Source organism: Oncorhynchus kisutch, linkage group LG3 (assembly GCF_002021735.2).
Source record: "Oncorhynchus kisutch isolate 150728-3 linkage group LG3, Okis_V2, whole genome shotgun sequence".
Lineage (NCBI taxonomy): Eukaryota > Metazoa > Chordata > Actinopteri > Salmoniformes > Salmonidae > Oncorhynchus > Oncorhynchus kisutch.
The window spans coordinates 6,167,609-6,193,758 of NC_034176.2; the positions used below are offsets into that span (position 1 = coordinate 6,167,609).

Genomic DNA, 26,150 nt, shown 5'->3' on the forward strand with positions numbered 1-26,150 from the left:
GAGAACCGTCTGTTTGTGAAGGCAGAGAAGTGTGATTTTCACGCCCACACTACATCCTTCCTCGGGTACATCATCTCCAGGGGTGAGATCAAGATGGACCAAGAGAAGGTTCGGGCGGTTCGGGATTGGGCCCGGCCCGGTACGAGATTGCAGCTCCAGAGATTCCTGGGATTTGCGAACTTCTATCGGAGGTTTATCCGTGATTACAGCCGGGTGGCCGCCCCTTTAACTGCTCTGACGTCTTGCACCAGAATTTTCTGTTGGGACTCCTGAGGCAGACCGAGCATTTCTGAACTTGAAGAGCCGATTCACCAACGCGCCGATTCTATCTCAACCTGACACTTCCCGTCAGTTTGTTGTTGAGGTGGACGCGTCTGATGTGGGGGTGGGCGCCATCCTGTCCCAGCGTAGCTCCACTGACGGTAAACTCCATCCCTGCGCCTTCTACTCTTGTCGTCTTTCACCAGCTGAGAGAAACTACGATGTGGGTAACCGGGAGCTTCTCGCTGTGAAGCTTGCCTTGGAGGAGTGGCGTCACTGGTTGGAGGGAGCGGAGCAACCGTTTGTGGTCTGGACTGACCACAAGAATCTGGCTTACGTGCAATCGGCTAAACGTCTCAACTCCCGTCAGGCCAGGTGGGCTTTGTTTTTTGGACGCTTCAATTTTTCCCTGGCGTTCCGACCTGGGTCGAAGAACGGCAAAGCGGACGCCTTGTCCCGGATGTTCTCCAAGACGGATGAGAGTGGGGCCAAGACTGAGACGATTCTTCCCCAGAACCTTGTCGTGGGAGCCGTTACATGGAAGATTGAGGAGGATGTGATGGCGGCCCTTCGGACGCAGCCCGGCCCCGGTAACGGTCCACCCGGTCGGTTGTTCGTGCCTGAGTCGGTCCGTTCTGCTGTTCTTCAGTGGTCCCACGCCAGCAAGATAGCTTGTCACCCTGGCGTTGCTCGGACTATGGCGCTACTGCGCAGACGATTTTGGTGGCCTGCCATGGGAGAAGATACCCGGAGGTTTGTTGCCACATGTCCTGTTTGTGCTCAGAACAAGAGTACCAATCGGCCCAGCTCTGGGCTTCTTCACCCCCTACCTATTCCTCAGCGACCTTGGTCGCATCTGGCCCTGGATTTTGTCACGGGATTGCCCCCTTCTGTTGGGAACACGGTCATTCTGACCATTGTGGACAGATTCAGCAAGTTTGCTCATTTTGTCCCTCTCTCCAAGCTTCCATCTGCCACGGAGACGTCCGAGATCCTTGTTAGGGAGGTTTTCAGGGTCCACGGATTGCCCAGTGACATTGTTTCTGACCGTGGTCCTCAATATACCTCTGCTGTCTGGAAATCCTTCTGTTTGGCCATTGGAGCTACAGTCAGTCTCACTTCTGGATTTCACCCACAATCTAATGGTCAGGCGGAGAGAGCCAACCAGAAGATGGAGTCCACGCTGCGTTGTCTTGTCTCCTCTGATCCCACCTCTTGGTCATCTCAATTACCCTGGGTCGAGTATGCCCATAATACCCTTCCTTCATCTGCCACTGGGATGTCCCCCTTCCAATGCCTGTACGGATACCAACCTCCCTTGTTTCCTTCTCAGGAGAGGGATCTTTCGGTTCCTTCTGTCCAGGCCCACATTCGTCGTTGCCACCGGACCTGGCATCGGGCCAGGAAGGTTCTCCTTAGAGTTTCTGACCGGTATCAGATCCAGGCGAATCGTCGCCGTATTCCTGCTCCCGCTTACACCATCGGAGATAAGGTTTGGTTGGCTACACGGGATCTTCCTCTACGGACTGAGTCGAGGAAACTGTCACCGAAGTTCATTGGTCCGTTTGTGGTGGAGAGAATCATTAACCCTGTTGTGGTCCAACTCAAATTGCCGGCAACGCTTCGAGTACACCCCACTTTTCATGTCTCCTGCCTCAAGCCGGTTCTCATCAGTCCTCTGCTGCCCCCTCCTCCTCGTCCTCCTCCTCCTCGGATGATCGGAGGTGGTCCTGCCTACACGGTGCGCCGCATAATGGATTCCAGACGGCAGGGTCGAGGTTTCCAATATCTCGTGGATTGGGAAGGATATGGTCCAGAGGAGAGGAGTTGGATTCCTCGGCGTCAGATCCTTGATGACGACCTGCTTCGTGACTTCTACCGCCTCCACCCTGGCGCTCTAGGTAGTCCGCCCGGTGGCGTTCGTCGGAGGGGGGTACTGTCACGAACCCCGCTTCCTGAGTCTGTGTTTGCCTGTGTTTCTGTCCTGGAGTGTGTTTCCGGTGTCCTGGAACGCACCCTGTCTGGTTGCCGGGCAGATTAGCTTGTTGGGAGATCGATGTTCACCCGCACCTGTATCCCATCAGTAATCTGCACACCTGTCCTGATCATCACCTCTCCCCTTCAAAAGCTCTGACCTGACATCCATTCCCTGCCGGATCGTTAGCCATGAACAGTATGTTGTGCCATAGTATCAGCCTCAAGTTGGATAGAATTTGTTTTGTTGTTTTGTACGTCTTGCTTGCCTTCAACTTACCTCCGTTTGTTCTGTCTTCAGTTACTCACCCGGATCATTTACCCCATTCCCGCCTGGTCATCGGAGGATTCCGCTTCCCCATTGGATCCACCTATTTACTCCCATCAACTCACCACCGCTGCCCGCTACGCCACCTGGATGTATCTACCCACTCACATTCACTTGTAAATAAATACTCACCTTCTTCCTACTCTCCTTGTCCTGGTCTGCTTCTGGGTTCGATTTTGAAGAAACGTGACACTATGTCCTCTGCTGTTCTCTCTACTGGGGTCACCCAGGGCTCTGTACTATCTCCTCTGCTGTTCTCTCTACTGGGGTCACCCAGGGCTCGGTACTATGTCCTCTGCTGTTCTCTCTACTGGGGTCACCCAGGGCTCGGTACTATGTCCTCTGCTGTTCTCTCTACTGGGGTCACCCAGGGCTCAGGACTATGTCCTCTGCTGTTCTCTCTACTGGTGTCCCCCATGGCTTGGTACTAGGTCCTCTACTGTTCTCTTTACTGGTGTCACCCAGGGCTCGGTACTAGGTCCTCTGCTGTTCTCTCTACTGGTGTCCGCTAGAGCTCGGTACTACTCCGGTACTCTCTGTTCACCAAGTCACTTGGTTCTGTCATTGTTGTACGGAAACAGTAGTGAAGATTTACCATGGCATGTCCAGGTCTTCTTATCAGCATAGAAACCGTGTCCACAGTCCGGAGTGCAGTATCCGTTTCTTAGGTAGGTGTCCTGTCTACAAACGGTGCAACGACCCATCCTCTCACACTCCACACAGTCAGCAGAGCATGCTGGGAAACAGGGGGGATAACACAAAAGTTGATTAATACTGTAAGATCAATGATGATGGATATGTATGTCAAGGGCTTGAGAGTGCAAACAGCACTGTGTCTCAACAGTGGTTGTAATTTGTAGATGAAACCTTTGATTTAAAAAAAGAAGATATTTTGGATATGAATTTCAGGTGTTTCTACTCAATAGGGTGGAGATTTTCATGTCATCATATCGTCCTTCTCTCATCCCGGGATTTATCATACTACCAGCGTAGTACACAAGGGGGTGCTAAAAGCACGCAAAAGTATAACTATATCCAGAATGCTAACAAAAGTACTAGAGAATTTCGATAGAGGTTGCTAGCTAAATATGCTAACGCACACAAATGAAAATAAACTAATTGCAAAGACAGGCTCATATATACATATGGAATGTATTCAAACCCATTTACTTTCACCCCCCAAAAAATACGATACAGCCTTATTCTAAAATTAATTAATTACATAAAACATTCTGCATCAATCTACACACAATACCTCATAATTACAAAGTGAAAACAGGTTTTTAGAAATGTTTGCAAAATGTAATAAAAAAAATATATATATCTTATTTAAATAAGTATTCAGAATCTTTGGTTTGAGATTTGAAAATGAGCTCAGGTGCATCCTGTTTCTATTGATCATCCTTAAGATGTTTTTACAACTTGATTGGAGTCTACTGTACCTGTGGTAAATTATTAAATGGAAGAAGTTTGGAACCACCAAGACTCTTTCTAGAAATGGCCACCTTGTCCGTAGAGGTCCGAGAGAGAATTTCTGCAACATCGAAAGCCCCCAAGAACACCGTGGCCTCCATCATTCTTAATGGAAGAAGTTTGGAACCACCAAAACTCTTTCTAGAGCTGGCTGCCCGGCCAAACTGAGCAGTTGGGGGAGAAGAGCCTTGGTCAGGGAGGTGACCAAGAACCTGATGGTCACTCTGAAAGAGCTCTAGAGTTCCTCTATGGAGATGGGAGAACCTTCCAGAAGGACAACCATCTCTGCAGCACTCCACCAATCAGGCCTTAATGGTAGAGTGGCCAGACGGAAGCCACTACTTCCGTAAAAGGCACATGACATCCCCCTTGGAGTTTGCCAAAAGGCACCTAAAGACTTTCAGACCGTGAGAAACATGATTCTCGGATCTGATCAAACCAAGATTGAACTCTTTAGCCTGAATGCCAAATGTCACGTCTGGAGGAAAACTGGCACCATCCCTATGGTGACACATGATGGTGGTAGCAACATGCTGTGGGGGTGTTTTTCAGCGGCAGGGACTGAGACACTAGTCAGGATTGAGGGAAAGATGAACCTGCTCCAAAGCGTTCAGGACCTCAGACTGAGGACAACAGGACAACAACCCTAACCACACCGCCAAGACAAGGCAGGAGTGGCTTCGGGACAAGTCTGAATGAGCTCTGTAGAGAACAATGGGAGAAACTCCCCAAATACAGATGTGCCAAGCTTGTAGCGTCATACCCAAGAAGACTCGAGGCTGTAATCACTGCCAAAGGTGCTTCAAGAAAGTACTGAGTAAAGGGTCTGAAAACTTATGTAAATCAGATATTAAATCAGATTTGTAATTTATCATTCTCTTTTTTTTCTTTTTTTCTTAATAACAGATTTTGCTTTGTCATTATAGGGTTATGAGATGTCATTTTGGGGTATTGTGATGTCATTTTGGGGTATTGTGATGTCATTTTGGGGTATTGTGATGTCATTTTGGGGTATTGTGATGTCATATTGGGGTATTGTTTGTAGATTGGTGAGGGAATCTAAATATATATATTTTAGAATGAGGCTGTAACATAACAAATTGTGGAAAAAGTCAGAGGGTCTGAATGCCACTGTTTAGAGGTACCAGATGTCTTTAAAATATATATATATATTATTATTAATTCAGCCACTTACTTAAATAACTAGAATGTTACATTATATACACAGCTGGTCACACCTCCCGCTCCCCCGCTTTCTCGTGTTGTACTATTTACAAACACGCTCAACTGTTCTGGGAAACTACGGTAAGCTTCATAATGTAAAATAATTTGACAGGTGAAAAATGAAGAACCTGGGTCTGCCTTATCTGCTAACATCCTGCACAAGTTTTACCGCAGGTAGTAACTTAAAAAGTCCCTACAAATTTTTAAAAGTATTGAAAAATTGTTTTGACGATATTGAAAAAAAAAACATCATGTTGCTATTTCCAAATACCCCGATCTGTCTGAAACCGGATTCATCTATTTGTTTTGCTTACATGTACAAAGCTGTAGAGAGGAGTCCAGAAAGTAGGTCCTTCCACACTCCAACACACAGCGACCCCGCAGGGTGGCATAGGGAGGCTGGCACCGCCCACACTGACCTGGGCCCTGGCATCCCTCACACTGCTCATCACAACCTGACACAGACAGATAGAGAGACAAAGAGAGCGAGAGAGATAGACGAGAGTGAGAGACGAGAGACGAGAAATGAGAGAAAGACCGAGAGAGAGGGTGGGGGGGACGAGAGAGAGGGGTGGAGAGAGAGACGGGAAACGAGAGAGAGGGTGGGGGATGAGAAACGAGAGAGAGGGTGGGGGATGAGAAACGAGAGAGAGAGAGAGAGTTAGGGGGTGAGATGAGAAACGAGAGAGAGAGGGGGGAGATGAGAAACGAGAGAGAGAGAGGGGTGAGATGAGAAACGAGAGAGAGGGTGGGGGATGAGAAATGAGAGAGAGAGAGTTGGGGGGGGACGAGAAACGAGAGAGAGAGACGAGAAACGAGAGAGAGAGAGAGAGAGGGGGGGGGAGACGAGAAACGAGAGAGAGAGAGGGGGGGGAGACGAGAAACGAGAGAGAGAGTAAGGGGGGAGAGACGAGAAACGAGAGAGAGAGAGAGTTAGGGGGGAGAGACGAGAAACGAGAGAGAGAGAGAGTTAGGGGGGGAGAGACGAGAAACGAGAGAGAGAGAGAGTTTAGGGGGGGAGAGATGAGAAACGAGAGAGAGAGAGTTAGGGGGGGAGATGAGAAACGAGAGAGAGAGTTAGGGGGGGAGAGATGAGAAACGAGAGAGAGAGAGTTAGGGGGGAGATGAGAAACGAGAGAGAGAGAGAGTTAGGGGGGAGATGAGAAACGAGAGAGAGAGAGAGTTAGGGGGGGAGAGATGAGAAACGAGAGAGAGAGAGTTAGGGGGGGAGATGAGAAACGAGAGAGAGAGAGAGTTAGGGGGGAGACGAGAACGGAGAGAGAGAAACAGACATTATATGTTAGAAGGTATAACCGGCTTAGAACATTCAATGACAAACATTTAATAAAAAAAGGGAAAATGATCATTCTATTCAGGCACGTACTGAGGCATCTCTCTCCATCCTGGTAGGACCCTGAGGAGCAGCCCTGGACACAGAGTCCGTCCTGCAGAACATGTCCCTCCATACACTGCAGGCAGTCAGTACGCAGAGGACCCTTACACTCATTACAGCTCCAGTCACACTCTGGAGGAGGGAGGGAGAGAGAGAATCACACTCTGGAAGAGGGAGGGAGAGAGAGAATCACACTCTGGAAGAGGGAGGGAGAGAGAGAATCACACTCTGGAAGAAGGAGGGAGAGAGAGAATCACACTCTGGAAGAGGGAGGGAGAGAGAGAATCACACTCTGGAAGAGGGAGGGAGAGAGAGAATCACACTCTGGAAGAGGGAGAGAATCACACTCTGGAAGAGGGAGGGAGAGAGAGAATCACACTCTGGAAGGAGGGAGGGAGGGAGAGAATCACACTGGAAGGAGGGAGGGAGAGAGAGAATCACACACTGGAAGGAGGGAGGGAGAGAGAGAATCGCACTCTGGAAGGACGGAGAGAGAGAATCACACTCTGGAAGAAGAAGGGAGAGAGAGAATCACACTCTGGAAGGAGGGAGGGAGGGAGAGAATCACACTGGAAGGAGGGAGGGAGAGAGAGAATCATACTCTGGAAGGAGGCAGGGAGAGAGAGAATCACACTCTGGAAGAGGGAGGGAGGGAGAGAATCACACTCTGGAAGAGGGAGAGAGAGAGAATCACAATCTGGAAGAGGGAGGGGGGAGAGAATCACACTGGTAGGAGGGAGGGAGAAAGAGAATCACACTCTGGAAGAGGGAGGGAGGGAGAGAATCACACACTGGAAGGAGGGAGGCAGAGAGAGAATCACACTCTGGAAGAGGGAGGGAGGGAGAGAATCACACTCTGGAAGAGGGAGGGAGAGAGAGAATCACACTCTGGAAGGAGGGAGGGAGGGAGAGAATCACACTCTGGAAGAGGGAGGGAGAGAGTGAATCACACTCTGAGAAGAGGGGGGGGAGAGAGAGAATCACACTCTGAGAAGAGGGAGGGAGGGAGAGAATCACACACTGGAAGAGGGAGGGGAGAGAGAGAATCACACTCTGAGAAGAGGGAGGGAGAGAGAGAATCACACACTGGAAGAGGGAGGGAGAGAGAGAATCACACTCTGAGAAGAGGGAGGGAGAGAGAGAATCACACACTGGAAGAGGGAGGGAGAGAGAGAATCACACTCTGAGAAGAGGGAGGGAGAGGGAGAATCACACTCTGAGAAGAGGGGGGGAGAGAGAGAATCACACTCCGAGAAGAGGGAGGGAGAGAGAGAATCACACTCTGAGAAGAGGGAGGGAGGGAGAGAATCACACTCTGGAAGAGGGAGGGAGAGAGAATCACAATCAGGAAGAGGGATATATATATAACACCACTAGATATAACACCATCAGATATAACACCATCAGATATAACACAACTAGATACAACACCACTAGATATAACACCACTAGATATAAACACCACTAGATATAACACCACTAGATATAACACCACTAGATATAACCCCACTAGATACAACACCACTAGATATAACACCACTAGATATAACACCACTAGATATAACACCACTAGGTATAACACCACTAGATACAACACCACTAGATGTAACACCACTAGATATAACACCACTAGATATAACACCACTAGATAAAAACACCATCATCTATAACACCCTAGATATAACACCATTAGATATAATACCACTAGATATAACACCACTAGATATAACACCACTAGATAAAACACCACTAGATATAAACACCACTAGATATAACACCATTAGATATAACATCACTACATATAACACCATCACCTATAACACCACTAGATATAATACCACTAGATATAACACCACTAGATATAACATCACTAGATATAACACCACTAGATACAACACCACTAGATATAACACCATTAGATATAACACCACTAGATATAACACCACTAGATATAACACCATCACCTATAACACCACTAGATATAACACCATCACCTATAACACCATTAGATATACACGACTAGATATAACACCATCAACTATAACCCCTATAGATATAACACCACTAGATATACACCATCACCTATAACACCACTAGATATAACACCATCACCTATAACACCACTAGATATAACACCACTAGATATAACACCATCACTATAACACCACTAGATATAACACCACTAGATATAACACCACTAGATATAACACCACTAGATATAACACCATTAGATATAACACCACTAGATATAACACCACTAGATATAACACCACTAGATATAACACCATTAGATATAACACCACTAGATATAACACCACTAGATATAACACCACTAGATATAACACCATTAGATTAACACCACTAGATATAACACCACTAGATATAACACCACTAGATATAACACCATTAGATATAACACCACTAGATATAACACCACTAGATATACACCATCACCTATACCACCACTAGATATAACACCACTAGATATAACACCATCACCTATAACACCACTAGATATAACACCATACCGATAACACATTAGATATAACACGACTAGATATAACACCATCAACTATAACACCTATAGATAAAACCACTGATATAGACACCATTAGATATAAACCATAGATATAACACCTCACTATTACACCACTAGATATAACACCATCACCTATAAACAGCCACTAGATATACACCACTAGATATACACACCATCACCTATAACACCCACTTAATATAACACCACTAGATATAACACCAACTTAGATATAAACACCATTAGATTATAACACCACTAGATATACACCACTAGATATAACACCACTAGATATAGGACACCATCACCCTATACACCACTAGATATAACACCACTAGATATGCCACACCGACTAAGATATAACAGCATCACCTTAACACCACTAGATATAACACCACATAGATATAAGTATCCACTAGATTAAACACCACTAGATAACACCTAGATATAACACCATAGATACCATTAGATATAACACCACTAGATATAACACCACTAGATATAACACACTAGATATAACACCCATTAGATATAACACCACTAGATATAACACCACTAGATATAACACCATATAACCATATTAACACCACTAGATATAACACCACTAGATATAACACCACTAGATATAACACCATTAGATATAACACCACTAGATATAACACCACTAGATATAACACCATCACCTATAACACCACTAGATATAACACCATTAGATATAACATCACTACATATAACACCATCACCTATAACACCACTAGATATAATACCACTAGATATAACACCACTAGATATAACATCACTAGATATAACACCACTAGATACAACACCACTAGATATAACACCATTAGATATAACACCACTAGATATAACACCACTAGATTATAACCCATCACCTAATAACACCACTAATATAACACCATCACCTATAACACCATTAGATATAACACGACTAGATATAACACCATCAACTATAACCCCTATAGATATAACACCACTAGATATAACACCATCACCTATAACACCACTAGATATAACACCATCACCTATAACACCACTAGATATAACACCACTAGATATAACACCATCACCTATAACACCACTAGATATAACACCACTAGATATAACACCACTAGATATAACACCACTAGATATAACACCATTAGATATAACACCACTAGATATAACACCACTAGATATAACACCATTAGATATAACACCACTAGATATAACACCACTAGATATAACACCATCACCTATACCACCACTAGATATAACACCACTAGATATAACACCATCACCTATAACACCACTAGATATAACACCATCACCGATAACACCATTAGATATAACACGACTAGATATAACACCATCAACTATAACACCTATAGATATAACACCACTAGATATAACACCATTAGATATAACACCACTAGATATAACACCATCACCTATTACACCACTAGATATAACACCATCACCTATAACACCACTAGATATAACACCATCACCTATAACACCACTAGATATAACACCACTAGATATAACACCACTAGATATAACACCATTAGATATAACACCACTAGATATAACACCACTAGATATAACACCACTAGATATAACACCATCACCTATAACACCACTAGATATAACACCACTAGATATGCCACCACTAGATATAACACCATTAGATATAACACCACTAGATATAACACCACTAGATATAACACCATCACCTATACCACCACTAGATATAACACCACTAGATATAACACCATCACCTATACCGTCAATAGATATAACACCACTAGATATAACACCCTTAGATATAACACCACTAGATATAACACCATTAGATATAACACCATCACCTATAACACCACTAGATATAACACCACTAGATATAACACCACTAGATATAACACCACTAGATATAACACCATTAGATATAACACCACTAGATATAACACCACTAGATATAACATCACTAGATATAACACCACTAGATATAACACCATCAACTATAACACCATTATATATAACACGACTAGATATAACACCATCAACTATAACACCTATAGATATAACACCACTAGATATAACACCATTAGATATAACACCACTAGATATAACACCATCACCTATAACACCACTAGATATAACACCATCACCTATAACACCATTAGATATAACACGACTAGATATAACACCATCAACTATAACCCCTATAGATATAACACCACTAGATATAACACCATCACCTATAACACCACTAGATATAACACCATCACCTATAACACCACTAGATATAACACCACTAGATATAACACCATCACCTATAACACCACTAGATATAACACCACTAGATATAACACCACTAGATATAACACCATTAGATATAACACCACTAGATATAACACCACTAGATATAACACCACTAGATATAACACCATTAGATATAACACCACTAGATATAACACCACTAGATATAACACCATCACCTATAACACCACTAGATATAACACCACTAGATATAACACCATTAGATATAACACCACTAGATATAACACCATCACCTATAACACCACTAGATATAACACCACTAGATATAACACCACTAGATATAACACCACTAGATATAACACCACTAGATATAACACCATCACCTATACCACCACTAGATATAACACCACTAGATATAACACCATCACCTATACCGCTACTAGATATAACACCACTAGATATAACACCACTAGATATAACACCGTTAGATATAACACCATCACCTATAACACCACTAGATATAACACCACTAGATATAACACCACTAGATATAACACCACTAGATATAACACCATTAGATATAACACCACTAGATATAACACCACTAGATATACATCACTAGATATAACACCACTAGATATAACACCATCACCTATAACACCACTAGATATAACACCATCACCGATAACACCATTAGATATAACACGACTAGATATAACACCATCAACTATAACACCTATAGATATAACACCACTAGATATAACACCATTAGATATAACACCACTAGATATAACACCATCACCTATTACACCACTAGATATAACACCATCACCTATAACACCACTAGATATAACACCACTAGATATAACACCATCACCTATAACACCACTAGATATAACACCACTAGATATAACACCACTAGATATAACACCATTAGATATAACACCACTAGATATAACACCACTAGATATAACACCACTAGATATAACACCATCACCTATAACACCACTAGATATAACACCACTAGATATGCCACCACTAGATATAAAACCATTAGATATAACACCACTAGATATAACACCACTAGATATAACACCACTAGATATAACACCACTAGATATAACACCATCACCTATACCACCACTAGATATAACACCACTAGATATAACACCATCACCTATACCGTCAATAGATATAACACCACTAGATATAACACCCTAGATATAACACCACTAGATATAACACCATTAGATATAACACCATCACCTATAACACCACTAGATATAACACCACTAGATATAACACCACTAGATATAACACCACTAGATATAACACCATTAGATATAACACCACTAGATATAACACCACTAGATATAACATCACTAGATATAACACCACTAGATATAACACCATCAACTATAACACCATTATATATAACACGACTAGATATAACACCATCAACTATAACACCTATAGATATAACACCACTAGATATAACACCATTAGATATAACACCACTAGATATAACACCATCACCTATAACACCACTAGATATAACACCATCACCTATAACACCATTAGATATAACACGACTAGATATAACACCATCAACTATAACACCTATAGATATAACACCACTAGATATAACACCATTAGATATAACACCACTAGATATAACACCATCACCTATAACACCACTAGATATAACACCATCACCTATAACACCATTAGATATAACACCACTAGATATAACACCATCAACTATAACCCCTATAGATATAACACCACTAGATATAACACCATCACCTATAACACCACTAGATATAACACCATCACCTATAACACCACTAGATATAACACCACTAGATATAACACCATCACCTATAACACCACTAGATATAACACCACTAGATATAACACCACTAGATATAACACCACTAGATATAACACCATTAGATATAACACCACTAGATATAACACCACTAGATATAACACCACTAGATATAACACAGTTAGATATAACACCACTAGATATAACACCATCACCTATAACACCACTAGATATAACACCACTAGATATAACACCACTAGATATAACACCATTAGATATAACACCACTAGATATAACACCACTAGATATAACACCACTAGATATAACACCATCACCTATACCACCACTAGATATAACACCACTAGATATAACACCATCACCTATACCGCCACTAGATATAACACCACTAGATATAACACCATTCGATATAACACCATCACCTATAACACCACTAGATATAACACCACTAGATATAACACCACTAGATATAACACCACTAGATATAACACCATTAGATATAACACCACTAGATATAACACCACTAGATATAACATCACTAGATATAACACCACTAGATATAACACCATCACCTATAACACCACTAGATATAACACCATCACCTATAACACCACTAGATATAACACCATCACCTATAACACCACTAGATATAACACCACTAGATATAACACCACTAGATATAACACCACTAGATATAACACCATTAGATATAACACCACTAGATATAACACCACTAGATATAACACCACTAGATATAACACCACTAGATATAACACCATCACCTATAACACCACTAGATATAACACCATCACCTATAACACCACTAGATATAACACCACTAGATATAACACCACTAGATATAACACCACTAGATATAACACCACTAGATATAACATCACTAGATATAACACCACTAGATATAACACCATCACCTATAACACCATTAGATATAACACCACTAGATATAACACCACTAGATATAACACCATTAGATATAACACCATCACCTATAACACCACTAGATATAACACCACTAGATATAACACCACTAGATATAACACCACTAGATATAACACCATTAGATATAACACCACTAGATATAACACCATCACCTATAACACCACTAGATATAACACCATCACCTATAACACCATTAGATATAACACCACTAGATATAACACCATCAACTATAACACCTATAGATATAACACCACTAGATATAACACCATTAGATATAACACCACTAGATATAACACCATCACCTATAACACCACTAGATATAACACCATCACCTATAACACCATTAGATATAACACCACTAGATATAACACCATCAACTATAACCCCTATAGATATAACACCACTAGATATAACACCATCACCTATAACACCACTAGATATAACACCATCACCTATAACACCACTAGATATAACACCACTAGATATAACACCATCACCTATAACACCACTAGATATAACACCACTAGATATAACACCACTAGATATAACACCACTAGATATAACACCATTAGATATAACACCACTAGATATAACACCACTAGATATAACACCACTAGATATAACACAGTTAGATATAACACCACTAGATATAACACCATCACCTATAACACCACTAGATATAACACCACTAGATATAACACCACTAGATATAACACCATTAGATATAACACCACTAGATATAACACCACTAGATATAACACCACTAGATATAACACCATCACCTATACCACCACTAGATATAACACCACTAGATATAACACCATCACCTATACCGCCACTAGATATAACACCACTAGATATAACACCATTCGATATAACACCATCACCTATAACACCACTAGATATAACACCACTAGATATAACACCACTAGATATAACACCACTAGATATAACACCATTAGATATAACACCACTAGATATAACACCACTAGATATAACATCACTAGATATAACACCACTAGATATAACACCATCACCTATAACACCACTAGATATAACACCATCACCTATAACACCACTAGATATAACACCATCACCTATAACACCACTAGATATAACACCACTAGATATAACACCACTAGATATAACACCACTAGATATAACACCATTAGATATAACACCACTAGATATAACACCACTAGATATAACATCACTAGATATAACACCACTAGATATAACACCATCACCTATAACACCACTAGATATAACACCATCACCTATAACACCACTAGATATAACACCACTAGATATAACACCACTAGATATAACACCACTAGATATAACACCACTAGATATAACACCACTAGATATAACACCACTAGATATAACACCATCACCTATAACACCATTAGATATAACACCACTAGATATAACACCACTAGATATAACACCACTAGATATAACACCATCACCTATAACACCACTAGATATAACACCACTAGATATAACACCACTAGATATAACACCACTAGATATAACACCATTAGATATAACACCACTAGATATAACACCACTAGATATAACACCACTAGATATAACACCACTAGATATAACACCAGTCTCTTATACACATCTAGATATAACACCACTAGATATAACACCATTAGATATAACACCATCACCTATAACACCACTAGATATAACACCACTAGATATAACACCACTAGATATAACACCACTAGATATAACACCATTAGATATAACACCACTAGATATAACACCACTAGATATAACACCACTAGATATAACACCACTAGATATAACACCATCACCTATAACACCACTAGATATAACACCATCACCTATAACACCACTAGATATAACACCATCACCTATAACACCACTAGATATAACACCACTAGATATAACACCACTAGATATAACACCACTAGATATAACACCATTAGATATAACACCACTAGATATAACACCATCACCTATAACACCACTAGATATAACACCATCACCGATAACACCATTAGATATAACACGACTAGATATAACACCATCAACTATAACACCATAGATATAACACCACTAGATATAACACCACTAGATATAACACCACTAGATATAACACCATCACCTATAACACCACTAGATATAACACCATCACCTATAACACCACTAGATATAACACCACTAGATATAACACCATCACCTATAACACCACTAGATATAACACCACTAGATATAACACCACTAGATATAACACCACTAGATATAACACCACTAGATATAACACCATCACCTATAACACCACTAGATATAACACCACTAGATATAACACCATCACCTATACCACCACTAGATATAACACCACTAGATATAACACCACTAGATATAACACCACTAGATATAACACCATCACCTATAACACCACTAGATATAACACCACTAGATATAACACCACTAGATATAACACCACTAGATATAACACCATTAGATATAACACCACTAGATATAACACCACTAGATATAACATCACTAGATATAACACCACTAGATATAACACCATCACCTATAACACCACTAGATATAACACCATCACCGATAACACCATTAGATATAACACGACTAGATATAACACCATCAACTATAACACCTATAGATATAACACCACTAGATATAACACCATTAGATATAACACCACTAGATATAACACCATCACCTATAACACCACTAGATATAACACCATCACCTATAACACCACTAGATATAACACCACTAGATATAACACCATCACCTATAACACCACTAGATATAACACCACTAGATATAACACCACTAGATATAACACCATTAGATATAACACCACTAGATATAACACCACTAGATATAACACCACTAGATATAACACCATCACCTATAACACCACTAGATATAACACCACTAGATATAACACCACTAGATATAACACCATTAGATATAACACCACTAGATATAACACCACTAGATATAACACCACTAGATATAACACCACTAGATATAACACCATCACCTATACCACCACTAGATATAACACCACTAGATATAACACCATCACCTATACCGTCAATAGATATAACACCACTAGATATAACACCCTTAGATATAACACCACTAGATATAACACCATTAGATATAACACCATCACCTATAACACCACTAGATATAACACCACTAGATATAACACCATCAACTATAACACCTAGATATAACACCACTAGATATAACACCACTAGATATAACACCACTAGATATAACACCATCACCTATAACACCACTAGATATAACACCATCACCTATAACACCATTAGATATAACACCACTAGATATAACACCATCAACTATAACACCTATAGATATAACACCACTAGATATAACACCATTAGATATAACACCACTAGATATAACACCATCACCTATAACACCACTAGATATAACACCATCACCTATAACACCATTAGATATAACACCACTAGATATAACACCATCAACTATAACCCCTATAGATATAACACCACTAGATATAACACCATCACCTATAACACCACTAGATATAACACCATCACCTATAACACCACTAGATATAACACCACTAGATATAACACCATCACCTATAACACCACTAGATATAACACCACTAGATATAACACCACTAGATATAACACCACTAGATATAACACCATTAGATATAACACCACTAGATATAACACCACTAGATATAACACCACTAGATATAACACAGTTAGATATAACACCACTAGATATAACACCATCACCTATAACACCACTAGATATAACACCACTAGATATAACACCACTAGATATAACACCATTAGATATAACACCACTAGATATAACACCACTAGATATAACACCACTAGATATAACACCACTAGATATAACACCATCACCTATACCACCACTAGATATAACACCACTAGATATAACACCATCACCTATACATCCACTAGATATAACACCACTAGATATAACACCATTCGATATAACACCATCACCTATAACACCACTAGATATAACACCATTCGATATAACACCATCACCTATAACACCACTAGATATAACACCACTAGATATAACACCACTAGATATAACACCACTAGATATAACACCATTAGATATAACACCACTAGATATAACACCACTAGATATAACACCACTAGATATAACACCACTAGATATAACACCATCACCTATAACACCACTAGATATAACACCATCACCTATAACACCACTAGATATAACACCATCACCTATAACACCACTAGATATAACACCACTAGATATAACACCACTAGATATAACACCACTAGATATAACACCATTAGATATAACACCACTAGATATAACACCACTAGATATAACATCACTAGATATAACACCACTAGATATAACACCATCACCTATAACACCACTAGATATAACACCATCACCTATAACACCACTAGATATAACACCACTAGATATAACACCACTAGATATAACACCACTAGATATAACACCACTAGATATAACACCACTAGATATAACACCATCACCTATAACACCATTAGATATAACACCACTAGATATAACACCACTAGATATAACACCATTAGATATAACACCATCACCTATAACACCACTAGATATAACACCACTAGATATAACACCACTAGATATAACACCACTAGATATAACACCATTAGATATAACACCACTAGATATAACACCACTAGATATAACACCACTAGATATAACACCACTAGATATAACACCATCACCTATAACACCACTAGATATAACACCACTAGATATAACACCATTAGATATAACACCATCACCTATAACACCACTAGATATAACACCACTAGATATAACACCACTAGATATAACACCACTAGATATAACACCACTAGATATAACACCACTAGATATAACACCACTAGATATAACACCACTAGATATAACACCACTAGATATAACACCATCACCTATAACACCACTAGATATAACACCATCACCGATAACACCATTAGATATAACACCACTAGATATAACACCATCAACTATAACACCATAGATATAACACCACTAGATATAACACCATTAGATATAACACCACTAGATATAACACCATCACCTATAACACCACTAGATATAACACCATCACCTATAACACCACTAGATATAACACCACTAGATATAACACCATCACCTATAACACCACTAGATATAACACCACTAGATATAACACCACTAGATATAACACCATTAGATATAACACCACTAGATATAACACCATCACCTATAACACCACTAGATATAACACCACTAGATATAACACCATCACCTATAACACCACTAGATATAACACCACTAGATATAACACCACTAGATATAACACCATCACCTATAACACCACTAGATATAACACCACTAGATATAACACCACTAGATATAACACCACTAGATATAACACCACTAGATATAACACCATTAGATATAACACCACTAGATATAACACCACTAGATATAACATCACTAGATATAACACCACTAGATATAACACCATCACCTATAACACCACTAGATATAACACCATCACCGATAACACCATTAGATATAACACCACTAGATATAACACCATCAACTATAACACCATAGATATAACACCACTAGATATAACACCATTAGATATAACACCACTAGATATAACACCATCACCTATAACACCACTAGATATAACACCATCACCTATAACACCACTAGATATAACACCACTAGATATAACACCATCACCTATAACACCACTAGATATAACACCACTAGATATAACACCACTAGATATAACACCACTAGATATAACACCACTAGATATAACACCACTAGATATAACACCACTAGATATAACACCACTAGATATAACACCATTAGATATAACACCACTAGATATAACACCACTAGATATAACACCACTAGATATAACACCACTAGATATAACACCATCACCTATACACCACTAGATATAACACCACTAGATATAACACCATCACCTATACCACCATAGATATAACACCACTAGATATAACACCCTAGATATAACACCACTAGATATAACACCATTAGATATAACACCATCACCTATAACACCACTAGATATAACACCACTAGATATAACACCACTAGATATAACACCACTAGATATAACACCATTAGATATAACACCACTAGATATAACACCACTAGATATAACACCACTAGATATAACACCACTAGATATAACACCATCAACTATAACACCATTAGATATAACACCACTAGATATAACACCATCAACTATAACACCATAGATATAACACCACTAGATATAACACCATTAGATATAACACCACTAGATATAACACCATCACCTATAACACCACTAGATATAACACCATCACCTATAACACCATTAGATATAACACCACTAGATATAACACCATCAACTATAACACCTATAGATATAACACCACTAGATATAACACCATTAGATATAACACCACTAGATATAACACCATCACCTATAACACCACTAGATATAACACCATCACCTATAACACCACTAGATATAACACGACTAGATATAACACCATCAACTATAACCCCTATAGATATAACACCACTAGATATAACACCACTAGATATAACACCATCACCTATAACACCACTAGATATAACACCACTAGATATAACACCACTAGATATAACACCACTAGATATAACACCATTAGATATAACACCACTAGATATAACACCACTAGATATAACACCACTAGATATAACACCACTAGATATAACACCATCAACTATAACACCATTAGATATAACACCACTAGATATAACACCATCAACTATAACACCATAGATATAACACCACTAGATATAACACCATTAGATATAACACCACTAGATATAACACCATCACCTATAACACCACTAGATATAACACCATCACCTATAACACCACTAGATATAACACCACTAGATATAACACCATCAACTATAACACCATAGATATAACACCACTAGATATAACACCATTAGATATAACACCACTAGATATAACACCATCACCTATAACACCACTAGATATAACACCATCACCTATAACACCACTAGATATAACACCACTAGATATAACACCATCAACTATAACCCCTATAGATATAACACCACTAGATATAACACCATCACCTATAACACCACTAGATATAACACCATCACCTATAACACCACTAGATATAACACCACTAGATATAACACCATCACCTATAACACCACTAGATATAACACCACTAGATATAACACCACTAGATATAACACCATTAGATATAACACCACTAGATATAACACCACTAGATATAACACCACTAGATATAACACAGTAGATATAACACCACTAGATATAACACCATCACCTATAACACCACTAGATATAACACCATCACCTATAACACCACTAGATATAACACCACTAGATATAACACCACTAGATATAACACCACTAGATATAACACCACTAGATATAACATCACTAGATATAACACCACTAGATATAACACCATCACCTATAACACCATTAGATATAACACCACTAGATATAACACCACTAGATATAACACCATTAGATATAACACCATCACCTATAACACCACTAGATATAACACCACTAGATATAACACCACTAGATATAACACCACTAGATATAACACCATTAGATATAACACCACTAGATATAACACCACTAGATATAACACCACTAGATATAACACCACTAGATATAACACCATCACCTATAACACCACTAGATATAACACCACTAGATATAACACCATTAGATATAACACCATCACCTATAACACCACTAGATATAACACCACTAGATATAACACCACTAGATATAACACCACTAGATATAACACCATTAGATATAACACCACTAGATATAACACCACTAGATATAACACCACTAGATATAACACCACTAGATATAACACCATCACCTATAACACCACTAGATATAACACCATCACCTATAACACCACTAGATATAACACCATCACCTATAACACCACTAGATATAACACCACTAGATATAACACCACTAGATATAACACCACTAGATATAACACCACTAGATATAACACCACTAGATATAACACCATCACCTATAACACCACTAGATATAACACCATCACCGATAACACCATTAGATATAACACGACTAGATATAACACCATCAACTATAACACCTATAGATATAACACCACTAGATATAACACCATTAGATATAACACCACTAGATATAACACCATCACCTATAACACCACTAGATATAACACCATCACCTATAACACCACTAGATATAACACCACTAGATATAACACCATCACCTATAACACCACTAGATATAACACCACTAGATATAACACCACTAGATATAACACCATTAGATATAACACCACTAGATATAACACCACTAGATATAACACCACTAGATATAACACCATCACCTATAACACCACTAGATATAACACCACTAGATATGCCACCACTAGATATAACACCATTAGATATAACACCACTAGATATAACACCACTAGATATAACACCACTAGATATAACACCACTAGATATAACACCATCACCTATACCACCACTAGATATAACACCACTAGATATAACACCATCACCTATACCGTCAATAGATATAACACCACTAGATATAACACCCTAGATATAACACCACTAGATATAACACCATTAGATATAACACCATCACCTATAACACCACTAGATATAACACCACTAGATATAACACCACTAGATATAACACCACTAGATATAACACCATTAGATATAACACCACTAGATATAACACCACTAGATATAACATCACTAGATATAACACCACTAGATATAACACCATCAACTATAACACCATTAGATATAACACCACTAGATATAACACCATCAACTATAACACCTATAGATATAACACCACTAGATATAACACCATTAGATATAACACCACTAGATATAACACCATCACCTATAACACCACTAGATATAACACCATCACCTATAACACCATTAGATATAACACGACTAGATATAACACCATCAACTATAACACCTATAGATATAACACCACTAGATATAACACCATTAGATATAACACCACTAGATATAACACCATCACCTATAACACCACTAGATATAACACCATCACCTATAACACCATTAGATATAACACGACTAGATATAACACCATCAACTATAACCCCTATAGATATAACACCACTAGATATAACACCATCACCTATAACACCACTAGATATAACACCATCACCTATAACACCACTAGATATAACACCACTAGATATAACACCATCACCTATAACACCACTAGATATAACACCACTAGATATAACACCACTAGATATAACACCACTAGATATAACACCACTAGATATAACACCACTAGATATAACACCACTAGATATAACACACTAGATATAACACCACTAGATATAACACCATCACCTATAACACCACTAGATATAACACCACTAGATATACCACCACTAGATATAACACCATTAGATATAACACCACTAGATATAACACCACTAGATATAACACCACTAGATATAACACCACTAGATATAACACCATCACCTATACCACCACTAGATATAACACCACTAGATATAACACCATCACCTATACCGCCACTAGATATAACACCACTAGATATAACACCATTCGATATAACACCATCACCTATAACACCACTAGATATAACACCACTAGATATAACACCACTAGATATAACACCACTAGATATAACACCATTAGATATAACACCACTAGATATAACACCACTAGATATAACATCACTAGATATAACACCACTAGATATAACACCATCACCTATAACACCACTAGATATAACACCATCACCTATAACACCACTAGATATAACACCATCACCTATAACACCACTAGATATAACACCACTAGATATAACACCACTAGATATAACACCACTAGATATAACACCATTAGATATAACACCACTAGATATAACACCACTAGATATAACATCACTAGATATAACACCACTAGATATAACACCATCACCTATAACACCACTAGATATAACACCATCACCTATAACACCACTAGATATAACACCACTAGATATAACACCACTAGATATAACACCACTAGATATAACACCACTAGATATAACATCACTAGATATAACACCACTAGATATAACACCATCACCTATAACACCATTAGATATAACACCACTAGATATAACACCATTAGATATAACACCATCACCTATAACACCACTAGATATAACACCACTAGATATAACACCACTAGATATAACACCACTAGATATAACACCACTAGATATAACACCATTAGATATAACACCACTAGATATAACACCACTAGATATAACACCACTAGATATAACACCATCACCTATAACACCACTAGATATAACACCACTAGATATAACACCACTAGATATAACACCACTAGATATAACACCATCACCTATAACACCACTAGATATAACACCACTAGATATAACACCACTAGATATAACACCACTAGATATAACACCATCACCTATAACACCACTAGATATAACACCACTAGATATAACACCACTAGATATAACACCACTAGATATAACACCATCACCTATAACACCACTAGATATAACACCACTAGATATAACACCACTAGATATAACACCACTAGATATAACACCATTAGATATAACACCACTAGATATAACACCACTAGATATAACACCACTAGATATAACACCACTAGATATAACACCATCACCTATAACACCACTAGATATAACACCATCACCGATAACACCATTAGATATAACACGACTAGATATAACACCATCAACTATAACACCATAGATATAACACCACTAGATATAACACCATTAGATATAACACCACTAGATATAACACCATCACCTATAACACCACTAGATATAACACCATCACCTATAACACCACTAGATATAACACCACTAGATATAACACCACTAGATATAACACCACTAGATATAACACCACTAGATATAACACCACTAGATATAACACCACTAGATATAACACCACTAGATATAACACCACTAGATATAACACCACTAGATATAACACCACTAGATATAACACCATCACCTATAACACCACTAGATATAACACCACTAGATATACCACCACTAGATATAACACCATTAGATATAACACCACTAGATATAACACCACTAGATATAACACCACTAGATATAACACCACTAGATATAACACCATCACCTATACCACCACTAGATATAACACCACTAGATATAACACCATCACCTATACCACCACTAGATATAACACCACTAGATATAACACCATTAGATATAACACCATCACCTATAACACCACTAGATATAACACCACTAGATATAACACCACTAGATATAACACCACTAGATATAACACCATTAGATATAACACCACTAGATATAACACCACTAGATATAACATCACTAGATATAACACCACTAGATATAACACCATCACCTATAACACCACTAGATATAACACCATCACCTATAACACCACTAGATATAACACCATCACCTATAACACCACTAGATATAACACCACTAGATATAACACCACTAGATATAACACCACTAGATATAACACCATTAGATATAACACCACTAGATATA

At 38.6% G+C, this 26,150-nt stretch overlaps 1 protein-coding gene across 1 annotated transcript in view; it reads right to left on the reverse strand.

Annotated features, from left to right (window-relative positions):
* The window catches only part of LOC109876754 (extracellular matrix protein FRAS1-like), a 143,974-nt gene that overhangs the window by 41,076 nt on the left and 76,748 nt on the right, over positions 1-26,150 (reverse strand). Inside the window, exons 8-10 of the mRNA XM_031816138.1 lie at positions 6,645-6,785; positions 5,575-5,715; positions 3,159-3,299 (exon numbers count right to left, since the gene is read on the reverse strand). Coding sequence (XP_031671998.1) covers positions 3,159-3,299; positions 5,575-5,715; positions 6,645-6,785 — 423 coding nt within the window. The remainder of the gene's footprint in view (positions 1-3,158; positions 3,300-5,574; positions 5,716-6,644; positions 6,786-26,150) is intronic.